The sequence below is a fragment of the Strix aluco genome, chromosome 12 (genome assembly GCF_031877795.1).
Source record: "Strix aluco isolate bStrAlu1 chromosome 12, bStrAlu1.hap1, whole genome shotgun sequence".
Lineage (NCBI taxonomy): Eukaryota > Metazoa > Chordata > Aves > Strigiformes > Strigidae > Strix > Strix aluco.
The window spans coordinates 26,487,976-26,506,845 of record NC_133942.1 but is presented as its reverse complement, the minus strand read 5'-3'; the positions used below and the strand labels follow the sequence as shown (position 1 = coordinate 26,506,845).

General features: G+C 37.8%; 1 protein-coding gene across 11 annotated transcripts in view; it reads right to left on the bottom strand.

Annotated features, from left to right (window-relative positions):
• Window positions 1-18,870, bottom strand: part of TCF12 (transcription factor 12) — a 174,093-nt gene that overhangs the window by 6,884 nt on the left and 148,339 nt on the right. For 4 of the 11 annotated variants that reach the window (XM_074837132.1, XM_074837133.1, XM_074837137.1 and 1 more), the window contains 7 exons: window positions 16,760-16,838; window positions 11,974-12,047; window positions 10,982-11,053; window positions 10,066-10,272; window positions 2,961-3,075; window positions 1,943-2,114; window positions 431-663 (listed from right to left, as the gene is read on the bottom strand). In XM_074837132.1, the coding sequence (XP_074693233.1) occupies window positions 431-663; window positions 1,943-2,114; window positions 2,961-3,075; window positions 10,066-10,272; window positions 10,982-11,053; window positions 11,974-12,047; window positions 16,760-16,838 (952 nt within the window). The remainder of the gene's footprint in view (window positions 1-430; window positions 664-1,942; window positions 2,115-2,960; window positions 3,076-10,065; window positions 10,273-10,981; window positions 11,054-11,973; window positions 12,048-16,759; window positions 16,839-18,870) is intronic. The other 7 variants (XM_074837136.1, XM_074837142.1, XM_074837139.1 and 4 more) reach the window with 5 other exon arrangements.

The following is an 18,870-nucleotide window of genomic DNA, read 5'->3' as shown; positions in this document are numbered from 1 at the left end:
ACCTAAGTAAACACAGTTATATTCACTGCATTTTAATATTTCAATTATGTGGGGTTCATCTTAAAATAGATCTCTTATTTTTGCTATAGCTTTTATACTACTAAATAAGTGCTTGTTACAGTTTAAAGCAAGCTGTGTCAGTATTTTAATTAATCAATTTACCTTGAAAACGTAGGTGGAGATAGCTAATTGCACAGGACAAAAAAAGAAAAATTAAAGTATAAATCTCATACCTACCTTCTTCCCCTCTCTTTTTAAAAAAAAAAAAAATGTAATTCTTTGCTTTTTCTATAGAACTTCAACATTGTTACAGAACAGCAAACATACTTTTAGTAAGTTGTGCATCTAGTTGTGCAGATTTCAAGACCGACACTGTTCCACGAACAAAGCTACCAGGCAAACTGCCACAGCACAACAACGGGCTACTGACCTCTCACTTGCTGCTCTAGACTGAGGATGACTGCCACAGCCTGGTGAAGAATAAGCAGTTTTGTCTGTGGTTTTTCACTCTTCAGATGAAGCTGACACATACGGCCAAGTTCTTTAAACGCCTCATTAATATCTCGTACACGCAAACGTTCTCTAGCGTTATTTGCCATCCTCCTCTCCTTCTCTCTTTCTATTTTCTGTTCTGGGTTTAAATCCTCATCTTCATTAGTACTGCTGCAAGAAAGTTTAAATAAAAGTATACTGAAATATCACTGGTATTCAAACAACTGATCCTGCTGCGGGTTCAAAAACTCCAGTTGATGAAATTAAACTTCTTCCCACTTAATCTATTTCATATTGAACTATATTTAAATAATACAGAATGTGTTAGATATCAGTGCATAAGTATTCACAGTAATTCTTGCTGTTCCTGCCATTTCCAGAAAATAAATGTTAAATGGTTTCTGCCTGAAGAATATCCACAGGATATTGTCTACAGATGGTAAACATCTCTAGGAAAAGTAGTGGCAACGTGCTGCCCCTTGAAGCAAAAGATGTACCCAAACTACCACTTCACTCAGTTACTGATGAATGTTCAGTTATGAGATGACTCAGCCATTTTGTCAGGTGAAGAATAAATTATTTTCAACAACTAGTTTTTGCTAGTTCCCAATTGATCAGCTTATATAAAAAGGCATTCAAGTAACTTTCAACTTATCGTGCTTATTAAAAAGTTTTAGTTTAGTTGAAGACCTTACTGGCCAATTTTAGAACTAATTTTTCTTCTAATACCCAGTGTAGAGCTAAACATTTACATTTAGAATTCTTGTATCACTTCAAATGATTCAGTTGCACAGCCTTTTTTTTTTTAAATATAGGACTGTCCAATTCAGTCTGGAACTGTACAAACCCTCTGCTCTACTAAAATTATCACACTAAAATGCCATTAGACACATGTGATGGTATAGACTCCGCTGCATGTGGTTGCAAAATTCTGATTGTTCACTGTTATCTCAAATTTCAACGCTCGGGCCTCTCAGGCAGCTCCAGGTTTTTTGTCTGTGACTTGGGAGGGGACAAAGTGTTTAAAAAGGATATTTACCCGTGGCACTGCCCCCAGCCTCGGGGTGACCAGGCTGCCTCTCCGCATCACTACTGGCTCACATCCAGAAGCACAGCCCTGGCCCAGGTACAAAGTAGCACAAATTTCTAACGCTCCCCCATCCTCTACGCTGGGCAGGGCGCTCTCTATCTTTTACTACTTGTATGTACAGGCAGATGTTGGGCAAGGCACTAACATAAGGGAATGCACACTTTTCAGGTCATTTTCCCAGAAAATCTTTTGTCTTATATTTAAATAGATACAAATACTGTAAACTATTTATCTATTTCAGCTGCCTATTAATATATGCACTAAGGTAACACAAATGCCTTGAAATTTGTCAAACTTAAGGACAACATGGTACAGAGCATTAACAAAGCACAAATTCTCTAGGTCATGTCAGCAACCCACCTTGTTCTGCCTCTGGATGAGACCTTGATATCCTTCTGGGAGGACTCATCATCTGATTTCATGTCATCCGATGAGGGGGGTTCATGTATATTTTCATCCTTCTCCTTATGTTCAGACTTGATTTCTGTTGGACCTATAGCCACAGACTGGCTCTGTAAGCCACCTGACAATGCTGCAAGCAACCAGAGATCAGTGTGAGTACCACAGGAGTGAAACATTTAAGAGAATCTCAAGCAGATATTGTCGATGGGAGGCCAGAGCCACCCAGAAGTCTGGGGAGACAACAGGAGGAACTACACACAGAGAAATCCTGGTAACACTGCTGTACTTGGACATGAGTCATGGGTTGTAAAGGGATCGTAATTCATAGAGCAGCTTGATCAGTCACAGCTTAATCTAAGAAAAACACTGTTAAAGACAAAAGGACATTTGGTGAAGTAAGGAAATTCGCACCTCATGTCTGGGCTGCAAATTGAAGGGCAGAGCTGCACTGACATCGAGGTTTGGGCTTAGGCCAAATGTGCAACATGCACCTCCCTAAATGGTGCAAGCATGCTAACAAATAAGATGACTTCTGTTTTCTATAGCTTATTTCTTTAAGCTAAAAACTGAGGGAACTGTATAAACACCTGCCTGGAACAATGTCCTTTTAGTGGCTAGACTGAAATCCGGCCTCTGCTCACCCTGCAACCCTCCCGGCCCATCCGGGAACGGCTGCCGGACTGCCAATGGCATGATGGCTGCGTGAGCCGCAAGAACGGGGCCGTAATGCAGAGCCTTCTGCTGAGGACTGACACAGGGACACTACGCTGCCGCAAGTCTGACACAGGGATGCTCCTGAAATTGTTGCAGGAACCTGTAACCGTGGTGGTTTACAGGACTTATAATTAATTTTTATTTCTCAGCATTATCTATGTCCCTATCGTCTGTGTCGATGCAAGTTTACCAAGATCTACAGCCTCGCTGGCTCTGGATTATTGCAGACCCTGTTCAGCATTTAATACTGCTGGAAAGTTACCTCTGTAGCTTTCTTGTGTTTTATGATTTAGTTCTGTGCTCTGAGCAGAAACTGTACTGGGAAGAACTGAATGATTGCTGTTGAGGCTGACACTTTCTTCCCGATGAGTCCCAACCTAAAGCAAAGCAAAGCAAACATTTCCATTAAAGATGTGATTCCAAGAAATAGTCCAAATACAGAAGTGGATTAGACACTAAGTTCAAGTTCTACCTCAGTATAAGAAAGATTTAGTTGAAAGACACTGTTACACTAAACCACTTGATCAGACCATATTGGATTAAGATGTGTTTCAAGCAGCGACCAACACCTGTTTGGAATAATGTAGCAACCTAGCAAAAGTTTTTTTCCCAGTATTTTCCCACAGAACACTACAGAATTTTCTCCTTGATTTATACCCGAGGGGTGTAAGATTTGATTAACCTTTGATTGCTTTAAACACACACAACTATCAACCCTAGTACTTATAACATTGTGATCCTTAAAAGGAAATCACAGAGAATGGACTTTACTACATGTGAAAAGTATGTATACTGTCCTACACTCATGTATAGATACACACACGTGTGTATTTAAAAAACATTATTTTATTCACTTTAGTAATTCTCTCTCATTTTCTTCCTTTCTCAGCTAAATACATTTAGTTTAGTCCCATTACAGGTTTTTATCATGCAAAAATAATCCAGGCATCACCTCTCTCAGTATTTTCTAATCTGCTCCTTCATAAAACATCACAATTAAATTTCTAAGCAGCAAGCATGAAGAGTCTTAAAAAAATATATCTAATTTTGCATAAACTTGAATTAATGATACTTATGTAAGATAGCCAGGAGTGCACATACCTAGACTGAAGAGGCAAATTTGTTAAAAACTGCTGCTCAATACAGAATACTCTTATGAATGCAAACCTCTATAAAAAGAATATTCTTTTGTTTGAAAAAGGAAGAGATAAAGACACACTGCCTATATTTAAATAATTTGGAATACAGACCATTTAGAGCTTTTGATTCCTAAAGACACAAAAGTCCTTAAATATTTATAATACAACCAACATAATACAATTAAACAGCTAAAAAACTGAACAAAGATGAGGGATTCTACTATTATTTGTATAGTTACAAAAATTGGCTGCAGATGAAGCTTTTTACTGGAACAGTAGCAAACATGTCAACTAGAAGATTAAGCCTTTAATTAAATAGGTTTATTGCCTGGAGTTACACATGAGAACCACTGTTTTTCAATAAATCCTTCAATCCTAGTAAACTGCTGAGCTTTGAATCCCTCTTGAGTAATTAATGCAGCTTTTACCTTTCATGTCTTAGTATGGGTTTTACCCAGAGAGAGATAAATACCCTTATGCAAGTTTATCCTTTGTTTAATATACACTCCTTCCTGTAAGCTAACGCACAGGAACAAGAAAGGAAAGGGGGGGAACCCCCCTGACAACCCACAACTAATATCAGGTCATTCCAGGCTGCTATTTGTATCTATTGTTCTGCAGAAAATCTCTTCTCATATACTGCGGAATATCTGTTGCTACTTAAAGTATATTTTATCTTCCTTTGTGTGTAATAGGCTTTGTTCGTGAAAAGTTCTACTATGGATACGGACATCTCTCGCAAGTGTTGGGAATTCACTGGGAGTAAGGAGGGAAGCCTGTGTCTTCCATCCTACAAGATAAAACTCTCTACAATGGGAATGTGAAACTCATTCTCCACACTGAACTTCCCAAACCGAGTCTTTCCCTAATTCTGCCCCGCAGGTTGTGTGGTTTATTTTATTCTTCTGGTCATGCTTAGTCCTAACACATGAGGGTGCTTTTATTCAAGCTACAGACTATCAATCACTTCAGGACCAGGTTTGTTCCAAAATCTACTACTTAAAAAAGACAAGAATTTCTTAAAGCTGTGTACAAATGTAGCAGCTGCCAGAACCGTGGCAACGTTCAAATCTAGAGCTAATCTAAAAGCAATAGATTAGCAAATCAGTTCTGATAAACACAGAAAACAGATCAGAAATAAAAACTGAACTCAAGTCCATGTTCCAGTCCTTTGAAACATGCTTGTAAACCCAAAGCATACAATTTAGATTAACAAGATTTATACAGAAATCTTAAGAGCTGAAGTGTTACATAACTGACCACAACATGAATTTTTATCGCTGATCTATGCTGTACTAGAAAATCCAAACTGGCAAATTAAAAACCCCCGAAGCAGGAAGACCTGCTGTAAGTCACTCTATTCCCTATGAAGGCCAAGAGCTCCGTTTTCTATAAGCACGATTTATCAGCAACTGCTTCAAGGTACCAGATTAGAGCTTTAGTATCTTAAACATCGAGTTTAGAAAATTTAGTTTGCCTCTCTTTCCCTCGACTCCCACTTCACAGAAGGAGCTCTCCCCATCTGCATTTCAATGGAGCGCAACCTTGCACTTCCTTTAAGTCTTCTGAAAGGCACTTTATACCTTCAGCTCCGACGGCTTCTGAACAAACGACCCTGCGACATGTTTTATTACCAGTATTTGTAAGTAATTCTCAGGCAAATGCTTTCCTGCACTAGGGGGGGTTGGGGCTGTGCGCGTCCAGCTCCCGGGGCGGAGACCTCCCTGCGGCTCCGCCGCTTCCCTCGGGCTCCCCGTCGGGCGCCGGCGGTACAGAACCCCCCGCCCGTAACAGCCCTCGTGGGGGGCCCGCGGCGGGCTGCCCGAGGGCCCCGCAGGCCTCCGCGCCGGCCCGGGCGCCGCCAGCCGTGCCCGCCCGCCGCCGCCGCAGCTCCCGCCGGCAGCCGACTGCCCCCTCAGCGCCTCCCGCCACCCCCGGCCCGGCCCGGGGCACCGGCCGCCGCCCGCCAGCTGCGCGGGGCGGGGCCGGCGGGCGGGGCCTCATTAGCATACAGCTGGGCCCGCCGGAGCCCCGCCCGCCTCTACCCCCACCCCGGCCTGTGGGTCGGGCAGCCTGAGGCGGCTCTTTTAAGGTGTTTTATTAAAAAACTGGTCCGGTAGGGCTCTCGTATTGCGCTGATAATGACTTGCAGGATTTAATTTTATAAGCAAACAAACTTGGAGTTAATTCATTCTTTCATGAGGTAATTCAGCCCTATTTTCGTGATCCCTCTAAGTCAACCCACACCACTCCTCAGGCACACAAAATGGAAGACAAACGGAGAGCCTGAATTCATCTCTCACACAGCACGAAACTGAAGTTCTCAGTTCCACAGGCAAAATACTTCAGAAAAATTTGGGAAGCAATCAGCATAGAAACCACATTTGTTAAAAACTTTTAAATCACTCACCTTTGTGTGTTTTCTCTATACAATGACAATCTACACACTTAGGATTCTCAGCAAATCAAACAAGTTATAGCTCCGTGCAATCACAGTCTGGGAAAGACAGTAGTCCCGTATGTAACACTATAAAAGTTGCCACTGACCAGGTGAACTGTGTTTATATTTTTATGCATTTCAAGAAAGACTTGCACATAGGACAATCTGCAGCCACACTCAGATTCCGGTTTAAAAAAAAAAAAAAAAAAGCGTAGAACTTATTTCTGTTGATTTAAGTGACAACATGTGGGATCTGAAACCAGAAAACCAGTTAAGTATTTTTGGCAACTAAACAAAAACTAGACAAATCATGGCAACTGATGACACACTACTGCATGCAGAACTGAGACAGACACGTGGGGAAAGGACAACCTTTGTCCTTGTTAATATTGGTTCTGCATCTGACACTTCAGTTTGATTATTAATTTTGAACTCTTAGCAATAAAAGCTTTTAAAAATGGAAAAAAAAAATCACTCTTTGAACATATTTGCTATGGTACTTATCTAAGCATATTTAAAAATATATGCACTTTCCAAGCCGTACTAGCCGGTCAATTTGGCCACAGTCATGAACACCATTTTAACTAAGACACAATTAAGACAACGAAAAAGGCTTTGGTATCAAGATTTTTACACTTCAGGCAGCTCAGAGTTGCCCAGAGGAAGCAAATCTCTGCAGGGAAATACTAACACTGGGCAGGCTTTGAGCAGAGGTTGGTGTTGGCAGAGAAGTTTAAACTGCCCTTTTGTGCTTTTCTACTGCAGCAGACACAGGGCAGAAAGAGGAAGATCACCGATTTTCTTAGGTTCCTGTTATACCTGGAAAAAACCCTGTGACTTAAGGATTGAGTTTCATCCTTAACTGAGTTTTAGGCCTTTTGTTTATTTATTTTTAATCAATTCAGGCTGTTCTTTTTCCATTGTATTACAATGACAAATAAAAAGCAGCTTGAATAAGAACAAAAAGAGTATTACTTCTTAACTTTTCAATAATACATGAAATAAAGCACAAATCAACTTCAAAGGCCACTTAGCAAATATTTGATGAGTTTGAGATATTAAAAATCTATTTGAATAAGTCTAATGGCCAGCCCAGCTAAAAAGAAAACAAGACCATTCAGAGCGAGCAGGAAATGAAGTCAACTAGAGTTTTAAAATAAATCTGGCTCAAAAATTAAGCAAATGTTAAAATAAAACCATGTCTGGTTACACTAATTACATAAAAAGGAGTTAAATTACTCATTTCCTAGCTCCTTCTGCCAAGATCATCTTCTTCAAGGGAAATTAAATTTAATTTTTTTTCTTTTTTTTTTCCTATTTTTTTTCTTAAAGAACAAAAATGTTTTGTATAAAGATCCCCCCCACCCCTTCCTCAACAAGGAAGTTTAATTTAGTGCTGAATCTCAACGAACATTTCTCAACCAAAAAAAACCCTCCAAGCACATCAAACAAAAATAGGTAAACACCCTTATCATTTCTTGATAATTTCTTGACATTTCTCACTACGTTAACCAATACTCATTATTTTCTTAAAATTTACTGGAGGTCCTCTGAAGTGAAGTAGTATTTCATTTCTGGACAAAGTCTAGATCTTACAGTTCAGGTTGTGTGTCAAATTCTCTGCTCTACTACATTTACTATTTTAAGAAAAACAAATAGTAGGTAAGTATAGTCTGAAATTAATTGACTACTGAATGCTGTAAGGATTACACCTCATACTTGGGGGGCATTACTGAAATGCAGTCATCACTAATAAACCACTCAGTTTCCACTACAGCCAGATGTGCCAACCTCTGCTCTGTACATATTTCAGGACTCCATCCTAAGTCATGCTGAGTTCCTGCAATTGCAGATGATGTCAAAGGGCACTCTTTGGGGACCGGGCAAGGCCACGACAGGATGCCTTCTGTTAGAGCCAATTATTCTGATCAAGCTTAATCCAAGAAATTCTTCAGCTGAGTCACTTTTCAAGCCAAAATTGATCTGCAAGCTTCTTTTACCAGTGAGGATGAAATATAAAAGCAGATTTTTTTTTCACTTTCCTAATCTAAGTTTACTTCTAACAGACAGCAAGCATCCTTCAATCAAAACTGCAGATCAATCATTAGATGATAAATCGAGTCTATATTACATTTAAGTTACAGAACTACATTAAACTACAGCAGACTGAGGAACCTTTATTCATTTTGGAGAGTCATTTTCCACTGTCACCTATTTTAAACAAAACAGAGTTGATAAAATATCACAGCTTAGGTTAAAAGAGAAACAGAGATTTTTATGTACATTTCGGCACTATCTGCATTTGACTGTATCTGGCTTAGCAGTATTGGAAGGTTCCAAAAGTCAGAGAACAATTTTGTCACTGCAATTTCAGTCACTGACTTCACCCCACATCACTAAGACCTAGGAAAAAAAAGTTTTCTTTTGTATGACTAAAATTTCAGTCTACCCCAGAACACTGTAGAACTTTCCCCTTAACAATATTCTTTAAATATTAAATATGAGGCAGTATTAAGAAAAAAATTCTACAGTATTTATGCATCACTTCCTTCATTACTAAAAGTAACTGTGAACTTGTATAGAAACTTAAGTTGGACATGCATTTGGAAAGTGCCCCCCTCCCCAAAGAGGCCCAAACACACGCAACTTATAGAAAGTAACCAGTTCTTTTTGATGTTTACTGCAGTGGTTCTGAAATTAATATAAACGGTTCTGTGACGTGCGAATGGGAGAGCCTGGAACTAATTCTGTTTTATAGAATACAAACCCTTCAGCAATTGGGGTACCTAATTATTTTGATGATAGGTGAAATTTTGCCTTGATCACACAGTACCCAGCTGTGAATCTGTTTTATAACAGAAAATTTCACAGCATGTAACTGGTCTTTAAAATTACGCTGTAAACATGCAAACACATGGCACCACTAAAATAAGCATGTTTTAAAAAGCTCTTTTCCTTTAAGCATTTTTGAGAAGAGAGGAATGAAAAGAAAAAGGGAAGTGAGCAATGCTACAAATAGATTTCGTTTACTGTATAATGCTTTTAACATATTTCTGATCTATGAAAAGCTCAACTACATTTTTTCAGAACAGTTCACATTTCTAAACTAAAAGAGATGGATTTAATTTATTTCACTCTTCTTGGGGATTAATCTAAAAGTTGTTTCCTCTTCATTGTTACTTACACTACAGCTGTGCTCAAACTCCTTTTCATTTAGAAAAAAAAGTTTAAATTTTGAGCCTGCGCACACTATGGTTCCACATTCCAGCAGCTTCCTCCCAGTCCTCTGCCAGCATCTGCTATTGAAGACTAGTTCCAATTTACAATAAACAGCTTTTCCAGACCAGAACACTTGAAATTCAGTCCTTCTTGACTGCTTTTCCCATTCAATCTCCCTATTCACCATTTCAAGGAGAAAACTGTTCTGCCAATTATTACACATCTGGAAAAAATGCATGTATAAGCTGAAATGCTCTCAGCAGAAAGTTTCAGCTTTCTGCATATGGTCACAGCAGGATTTTATGGGCCACTGACCAGGCCAAAGTCTAAGTTTTCCCATCTTTCTCCTCCCCCTCACTTCTGTCCACCCCCACCCAACCCTCTAATTGGAAACCCATAGCAGGTGCAAGTTGTCTGCCATCTTTTCCTCCACAAGAATCTTGAGTAATTTCGTCCTGATAAATATTAGTCTTGCAGTCCAGTTTTAACTCTCTAGGCTCTATGGTAATTTAAATGCATCAGCTGTAATTGCTTTGCATAAATATATACATGTTTAAAAACAGCATTACCATTGATGCTTGTCTGTTGGTTGTTACAAGGCTAGATGCTCCATAATTTGAGTTCAGGCTCCCAATTGGCCCATTGTGGGATGGTCCCAATAAACTATGTATATCTGCATGGCCACCTGATAGGCTTGTTGAAGGCCCCACAGCATGATTTCGTAGTACATGAATGGCATCGTCGAGTCTGTCCAAGCGATCCTCCATGCGAGACTGCTGTGGGGATTTAAGAGGGACAGTAACAGCCGTTACTGAATACACCTGCAGACTCAAACTGTAACAGTTTCTACCTCGGAGATATTAAAGATAGAAGATGAAATGCAGTATCAAAAGACTCTGAAAGCACCTAGCAGCACTACAAACAGAAAAAAGAAAAGATATCTGGAGATTTTGCTCAAGATAGCATTCATTCCACAAATAGGTGGCAGCTTTTAAAGTGAAGCTTATTATAAGGTTAATGTTACTCAGCTTCTATTACATGGCATGAACAAGAAAAAAGGGCGGGCTACAAAATAAGCTGTATAATACAGGTCGAGAAAGAATGATCATAAAATCAGCCTCACCACGTTGGTTACAATTAAGAGAGGCAGTGGCTTTTTGATAACCTGTATTACAATAAAAACTGGACAAAACTTTCAGTTACCATTGTCTAAAATGGATCTTTAAACACATTAGATATTTCAGAAATAAAAGTGAGTTCTGTATGTTACCGCAGAAAAGTTTGTCTTAAAATTACTTTCCTTAAAAAGAAGACCAAAAAAACCCCAAAGCAAAACCAATTCTGACACTACAGCTCTCTAGAAACTGAAATAGCAGAATGTTCGAGTCAAAAGATGGGTCATATGCTACACTAAGTTTTTAATGGGGAATCCAAAGGAAGCATTAATTGAAACACAAAAAGGCACCATCTAAAGTGAAATAGTACCTCACAGACATCCTTTAAGAAGGACATTGCATCTTGCAAATGCTCGTGAAGTTGCTGTTCAACTCGATTTTTCTGGCAAAGTCAAGACAGAACAGGAAGCAAAGCACAGGTTAAGATTAATTCAAAAAAGAGGTGAGGAAACAGCTGATGTGCATGTCAGCAATAAATTGTTAGTCAAGTTAATGCAACAGAGATCTGATTATATTAAGACAAGAAAAGGCTAATATTTAACACTGCAGTTATGTTAGGATTCTACATATCAATTATATTTAATTGCAAAAATATTGAAGAAAAGAAAACTGATTTAGCTTAAATTTATTCTTGTTAGACAGAAAAAAAGAAATTACATCTGTGAAAACTAGGAATACTAACAGGTAATCAAAACCTTCTCTCAAATTTTTCCCCTTTCCTTCCCGACGCTGTATCAGAAATTTAAGAAAGAAGTCAGTAACTTAAATCCTCTGCTGAATCTTCAAAAGAAGAAAATTTACAATGCTGTAGATTATTTCCTGTGTGTTTTTCTGTAAAATGTTTCATTAATTAATAAATGAACATTCCCCAGTAACAAATAACAAGTACAAATAAAATATATTAATACTTTAATGACAGTGTAGTGAAAACAAGACCAAGAGACTACCATTTCAGGGAGAGAGGGGGAAGGACAAGTAAATGCGAAGGCATGAAGTCTTTATCTTTTCTGCAGACTGAACTTTAGATAAGAATTAGCTATGGATTTGTGAAAAGGTACCAGAATCTCATAACAGCGCTTTAGCACCAGCTGTCCTCAGCACAGAAGCCTGATGCCCAAGGAACAGATGGTGAAAGACACACCCTGCACGTCTTATATTGTTCAACTGAACAGGCCATTTGTTAGCAAAGAATTCATTTGTAATGCTATCCTACTGTTTCCTTTAATGATATGCAGGATTTATACAAAACCAAGCCTTCAACTCTTAAGCAAAAAGTACTATGTTGCTTTCAACATTTCTTACCAAGGAGTGTAGAGAGTTTTCATAGTTGGGAGATGAGGGGGCTTGTCCTCCGCTCCTAGACCACTGACTGGCACCTGTCAAAATTGTCTAAGTTAACACACAGATTTATGCAGCATAAGTGGGAAGCAGAGACGCAAAATTTCTCAACATAATTAAAATCAACATATTCTGCATAAAGGTAAGCTAACATATGGGTATACAAAGGAGGACAAATTCCTTCATTCTGCCTTATTGAGGGATAATCTTTATATCTTGGCATCTGCAGGGTTAGACACATTATCAATGACAAAGCAGTGACATCTTCAAAAAACTTCAACATTAAAAAAGTGGACTAAACACACACACACAGTATCTTAAATACCTGCCTTCTGCCAGTGTCACCATAAAAAGATTGCTGAATTCTTTCTTCTTCAGATTATGTTCAGTGTATGTAGGCATATCTTTAATAGTGTTAAAATACACAACAAAAATCTTTAAAGAAATCATTAAATGGACACTGAATTAAGGGTAACAGGAAAACCGTTTTTATGACACCTCTCTAACTAAATAAGGAAACTTAAAACTAGATCTAAAAGCTTTATATTGTCTAGTTCTACACTATGTCATTTTAGATTATAATGCATTTGAAGTTTAGAAGAGTAAAAATACATCTAAGTTATTCCCATTTGTTATTTCAGATATATTTAAGGGAAATAGGCAGCTAAAGAATCACTGACTGTGCAACAAATCAACAATTATATCCATATTACCCATACACTGCAAATTCAAATGTACATCCATTCTAATTTGACATAAATATACCTAATTACCATGTAAAATTTAAAAATAATTAGATGTGAAATGCAATAACTAATAAAGCAGTACTTTTAAAACAAACCCTGAAGTAGTACAACATGTATTTTTCTCACCAACTAATAATGCATCTTTTATAAAGATACTACATTAAATTCTATGGCCATTAGAGACAGCTTCCTTTCAGCCATACAAATGTAATAATAAAGCAATTACATTAATAAATTATGGACATACAATCCAAAGCAGCTCATTAAAGGAAGAGCCTGTGGGCTTGTTCTTTCAATAACAGCCAGAGCTGTACGTCTGGAAAACTGGGAAAAGGTTTAATAACATTACAGTTCCTTTGTTCAGAGAGCTGCAAGTAGTTACCTTTTAAAGAAAGGGTTTTATTTAACAAAAAGAGTACAGCTTGCACAGCTATTAAATACCTAAATATTTCCTTTGTAATTAAAAAAAAAATAATCCATCTCCAATTTCATAAAAGCCCAGAGCTGCCATAACTGTGCTGGAATTCTCTTTTAAAATATAACAACATCAGTAAGTAAGTTTATAATTACCAGTTTTCACTTCACACAGCTACTCTGGGTCTGGATCTGTAGTCTCCCTCTGCATTACGGTCATTCCTGAACTTGGGAATAATGCTTGGGGTCCCACTTATTTTTGCAAAGCATTAATGAAACCAACTTGGAATATTTTGGCTCTGTGTAATGTTCAAATTTTTATCTGGTCAAAACTCTGTTTTTAAAGACCATAGTCAAGGCTTTAACGAGTGCTCACTACTAACAGGATTGAGTGTACTACTTCCTACAATAAAGCATCAGATGAATATTAAGCAGAAAGGCAACCAGTTAATAAAACAAAGCAAACAGACTCAATGCCTGTGCATCTAGTCTGACGAATTTGGTTTTTCGTTGTTTGTGGGTTTTTTTGGTTGTTTGGTTGGTTTGGGGGTTTTTTGGTTTGGTGGGTTTTTTTTTTTTTAAATGGAAAAAGGTACTATTTCTTTAATGTAAGCCCAGAACAAAACTCGGAGTGGGACTTCTCACGAAGGAAACAAAAAGACAAAGGGAGGTGAACACTCAACTCCTCTCAAAGGAGTAACCCAACTGCAACCTGCAGTTTTTAATCACACCTCTAGTAATGCTCGAGCTCTTTCGGAGCGGTGGCACAGACTCTGTCTCCATGTCTGCGCAGGTTGCCAGATGGCACCGATTTCCTGTTTTCCTCATTCCACTCCCCCTCCTAAAAGTTTGTGCATGAAATCCACCAATTATGTTAAAAAGCATCCTGGCACCACAAGCCCTGCAATTAACAACTGCAGCTTTTAGTGCAGCACCAACATAGCAGCATGAAAAAACAAATAAGCCAGGCAAACGTTAGGATTTACAGGGGTCATCAATAGTAATCACTGTAGTATTGTTCTTACTCTCCGAGTCTGCCCAACGCTAATCCTCCGGCTCCCCTTTCAATCAATCACACGCTCCCCTCGAAGTCAGCAGAGGACTGGTTTTGCATCCTCAGAACCCACCGAACCTTTCTGAATACCTCTGATCCTGGGAGAAGGATTCTTAAAATACCAAGGCTCCCACCATACAGATCCATATATAAACTTCACATACATATCCACAATCATTAAAACTATGCAAGAAGCTAAGCTCTGGGCATGTTTATGTAAAATTAGAAATTTTACATAAAGGGCAGGAAAGATGAGACACACACTATTGTCTCATGATATTTGGGAGTTGTCATCATGTTGTTCTCAAAGCTTTTACTTAATTTAACAAAAAAACGTTGTCAGTCCTTATTCAGTACCATAACAGCCAAACAGTCCAACATGAGCGAGTCTCATGAAGTTACTCTCTCTCAATGCTTTCGATGGCAAATAGAGTGCTCCTACTGTAATTTACAATTAAAGGATAGGTAAATTATGACTTAGTCAAATAAGCAGTTAGTCAAAAGTAATAATAAGAATGCTAAATAAACAAAGATCTGGCTGCAAAAGAGGAAAATCACAATGAAGGCTAAAATGCTCCAAAATATATTATTTTAGTATACATAAAACATTTGTTTTATCTGCAATAACTTTTTGGGTCAGACAGAAAATGGCTACCAGGAGTATAAATAGCAATAAATACAGTAGTAATTACTTTACATTGTGCTTCACCATGTTTTTAGTGACTCATCTGGGAATAAAGATAAAAGTCCAGATTCATAAATGAAGGTAATTAACTACTGGAGCAATTTACCAAAGGCTTGATAAATTCAGTATCACTGGAATTAAATGGGGTGGGGTGGGAGGGTATGACTGTAAAGCAGATGCTAAGTTTGCGCCTGAGAAGGATTTCAGTATTATTTGTTTGTATCTACTACTGTCTTAGCCATCAGAATAAGGAACACGAATCGGAGTGCAAATTGTGAAGAGTTTTACATTTGATACAGGTTCCAACAGAGAAAGGCATCAACACTAAAGGGGAAAACCCAAATTTTAGGGACCTTAAATTTGTTCTAAACCCAGAAATTAGCTAGTGCTTTCATTTTTACAAAATTAGGTGCAGTATCTAATCAGGGAACTCCAATTTTAGACACTTTGAAATGTCAGAACTTCTTTCTTCCAGCCACAAAATATTTTCAATATTTGCTTTGATGCTAAAAAGAAAATAATCTTCTGGTCTGATCTGCCTTTTCAGTACAACAAGGATACACAGAGCATTTTTTGTCAACTATAATCACGAAATCAAAATCCCACTAATCCCATCATTACTCAATTCAACATGGATTCTTCAGCTATAGAAAAAAAAATGCCCAAAGCAGCTGCTCAGGTATGCCATATCAGATATTCATTAATCCATTAAGTCCACAGAAAACCAGAACAGTGTCCATTAAACATGAGTGAAATATGAATGATGAAAGTTTTCTGAGTGACACTGCATGTATAGATATGCATATTTGTGTACATATGTATATGACTGCATTTTGCATGCAATAACTTTTCCAATTCATTCATCTAAATTACAGAAGTCTTCAGCTAAGCTCATTCTGTACACCTTTCACTGCAAATTATTTTTTTTAGAAAAAACAAAACACCCTTGCAAAAAAGTGACCAATGGCCAGGAGCCTGCAGAGATATATTGAACAACAGAGAATGGGAAAACAGGCTGTTGTATAAACGTTAAATAATTTAACAAATTGCACTATAGGAAAGAACAGGGTTAAAGTTACATCATCTTGCTTGTAATTCTAGTTCTTTGTTAAACAACAAATTTAAGTCAATGGAGCTTTCACAGTCCTCTCTATATGGAGAACAGCTGTTCAACTTTTACTAGACAGCTGAGGCCACAGTGTCTGTGAAAGCTGCACTACCCACTAATAGCTGTAGGCAGCTGCCCACAGTTCATCTCCACACTGGAATGCTCCTTCCCACATTCACATTACAAACACACAAAGCACAGGTGACAGAGGTGGCTGCAATACAGAGCATTTATTTTGAAAAATGCCAGAAATTCTTCTCCCATAGAATGAAAGCATTCATGAAGATATGAATGAAAAGTTATCCTCTGTAAAAATTGGATAGTCTCATAGCCTACTATATTTTCATTAGAGGGAACACACATCTGCTGTGTTTGTCACTGAAAGCTGCCGCAGAGTTTTAACATACAGCTTTAAAAAAAACCTCTAACCAAATCACTCTTATTTCTCTCCAATGGTACAGATCTGTACAGATATCTTGATAGCTGTGATAGTATATAGTCATTCAATGTTTTCAAAGATTATTTTAAGAAGCTAATTTTCAAAGCCAGTTGCCAGGATTTAAGTGAATGCTCATAATAAAATATTTAAGAATCTGGATTTATAAATCTGGGTTTAGTACAATGGAAAAATGAACACAATATCAAAGTAATTATGCAAGGAAGCTATTGCTGATTTCACTGTGATTCCAAACAGGATGTTTTCAAAAGAACAAACAAGTTATTGACAAACGGCTAGTCTCTACCTGTAAGAGGCGATGGTGATCCAACTGGTGTTGACGGATTCGATGGGAAACTACTGCTGGTATGATCAGGAGAATAAATCTAACAACATACAAAAGAGATTGTATATCAACGCATGTCATAATACACAGTAGAAAAAAAAAAGCTATTAGGATTCCTTTTCATGTTGTTAATTGTCACTTTTGATGCTAGATTGATTAAAAAACCCCAATTTGATCCTTCAATCACAGCTCTGCTTTATTACACTGCTCTAAAAATGTCCAGAGAACTTTCATTTTCAAGCAGCTGTCAAAATAAGCACAGCCTGTATTTGATAGCGACACAAGTATAACTCATCTTCCTTCTACTTTAACAGCAGCAGAAATTATAGCCTTTTTATCACTGAAGGGGAAGACATACTAAGAGTTAACAGTACACAGATAATTATAACAAAAAAAACATCAGGAAAAAGAGAAGGAATAATGACTGCTCAAACTTTAGAGAGAGAAGAATTTAGCAGTCAACACATTATCTTTAATTAATCCTTCACAACAGAAAAATACCAAGAAAGCATTCAGCTTTAGTTACTACTGGTACCTTCCGAACGAAAACCATCTGAAATTTTGTTGCTCTTGCTATGTATTGCAGCACATACAATTTTTCTCTATTTCTATATCAGTTGCTCCCTTGAGAGAGATACTAAACCTCAACTTGCAACAATTCATTCCTTGCTACTAATGTAATTAAAAAGTCTTGATAAAAATGGAAGACATAAAGCTTAAAGCTTTAATTAAAACTTAAAATTTCAAGATTCTTGAAAAATTCATTTTGTGAATGGAATTGAGTAAGTTTATACACTGACTATGGACTTTAGAACATATTTTTATAGGTCATCAGTTCAAACCTGATTTACTGGAGCAGAGACCAAGATTTGTTAAGTCATCAGATGGCAGTTAAAAATCTTCCCTGGCAGTGTGGTTGATGGCTCTTCACACAAACAATATGACATTTCAGCATTTAACTGACAATGAACTGGTACTTGGTTAAGCTGCATATTGTATTTTTTGAACTGACAAAACCAGGACCTGGTAAACCACATGCTCCTTCCTGGTCTATCACATTTTCATTAGAAAAGACCATCAGTTCCCTAATGGAAATACCTCCCCCTTTTCATACATGCTAGAAAGAAAATATATTTAAAAGAACAAACTACCTCAGACCATTGTAGGAAATTCATGCATTGTACATCAGTATAAAAATAAATCTTGGGTGTCAGTATGGGAACTGTAGAGAGTTCCAGACAGGTAAGATACAGAAAATTAAAATGGTGTCAGAACAAAGGTAATGAAGTTTCCTTTGAAACAGGTCGTTTTCTACTGTTTTACCTGCCAATTTTATTTTGCTATATAAGAGGGAAAAACCTACAGTATACCAAAGCCACAACTACAACACGAGGTCAGAATTAATTCTGCATGCAGACCCTGGCCGCTGTGCTGTTAAATGACCAATGATGAACAACCCTGACACCTTCTGCCAGGCTTAAACGGTAACATGACTCATTTTACTGCAACAAATGAGACTCCTCCTCCTATCAGTCATGGTCCATTCCAATCAGCAGGGTGCCAATATGCCAGGGTCTAATGAAAAGGCTCTTAGACAAAAGCTGCACAATTGAGAGCCTGCAGAGCCAAACCTCGGAGCTGTTAGTCCAATTTTTTAAACACTACAGTGTACATTTCAGTTAGGCTTTGTTATGTTAATGTTATTGAGTCTAAAGCAACAAAGAAACTTAATTCATGAATTACTTTTAGAAGTCAACTTCCCTACATTTTCTTTTGTGAGGGGACCAGTGGCTATTTAACTACCAAGACCATACAAAGGCCTTTACCCCAGTTCTGAGGTAGGAATCAAAACATAAGTTATCACAAAGAGGTCTGATATAATCAACAAAGTTAAACAGTCCTCCTGTTTGATCTCCTCTAAATTAAAGACCAAGTGTTTTGATTTGGCATTAGGCAATGAAATAAACCAGATGTTTCTCCTGCCATATAACCCTCCATGGGCACAATCTTAAAGGGTTATTGTTTGGCAAATGTTCAGGGAAACACATTAGAAATGGCACGAATACCCAGAT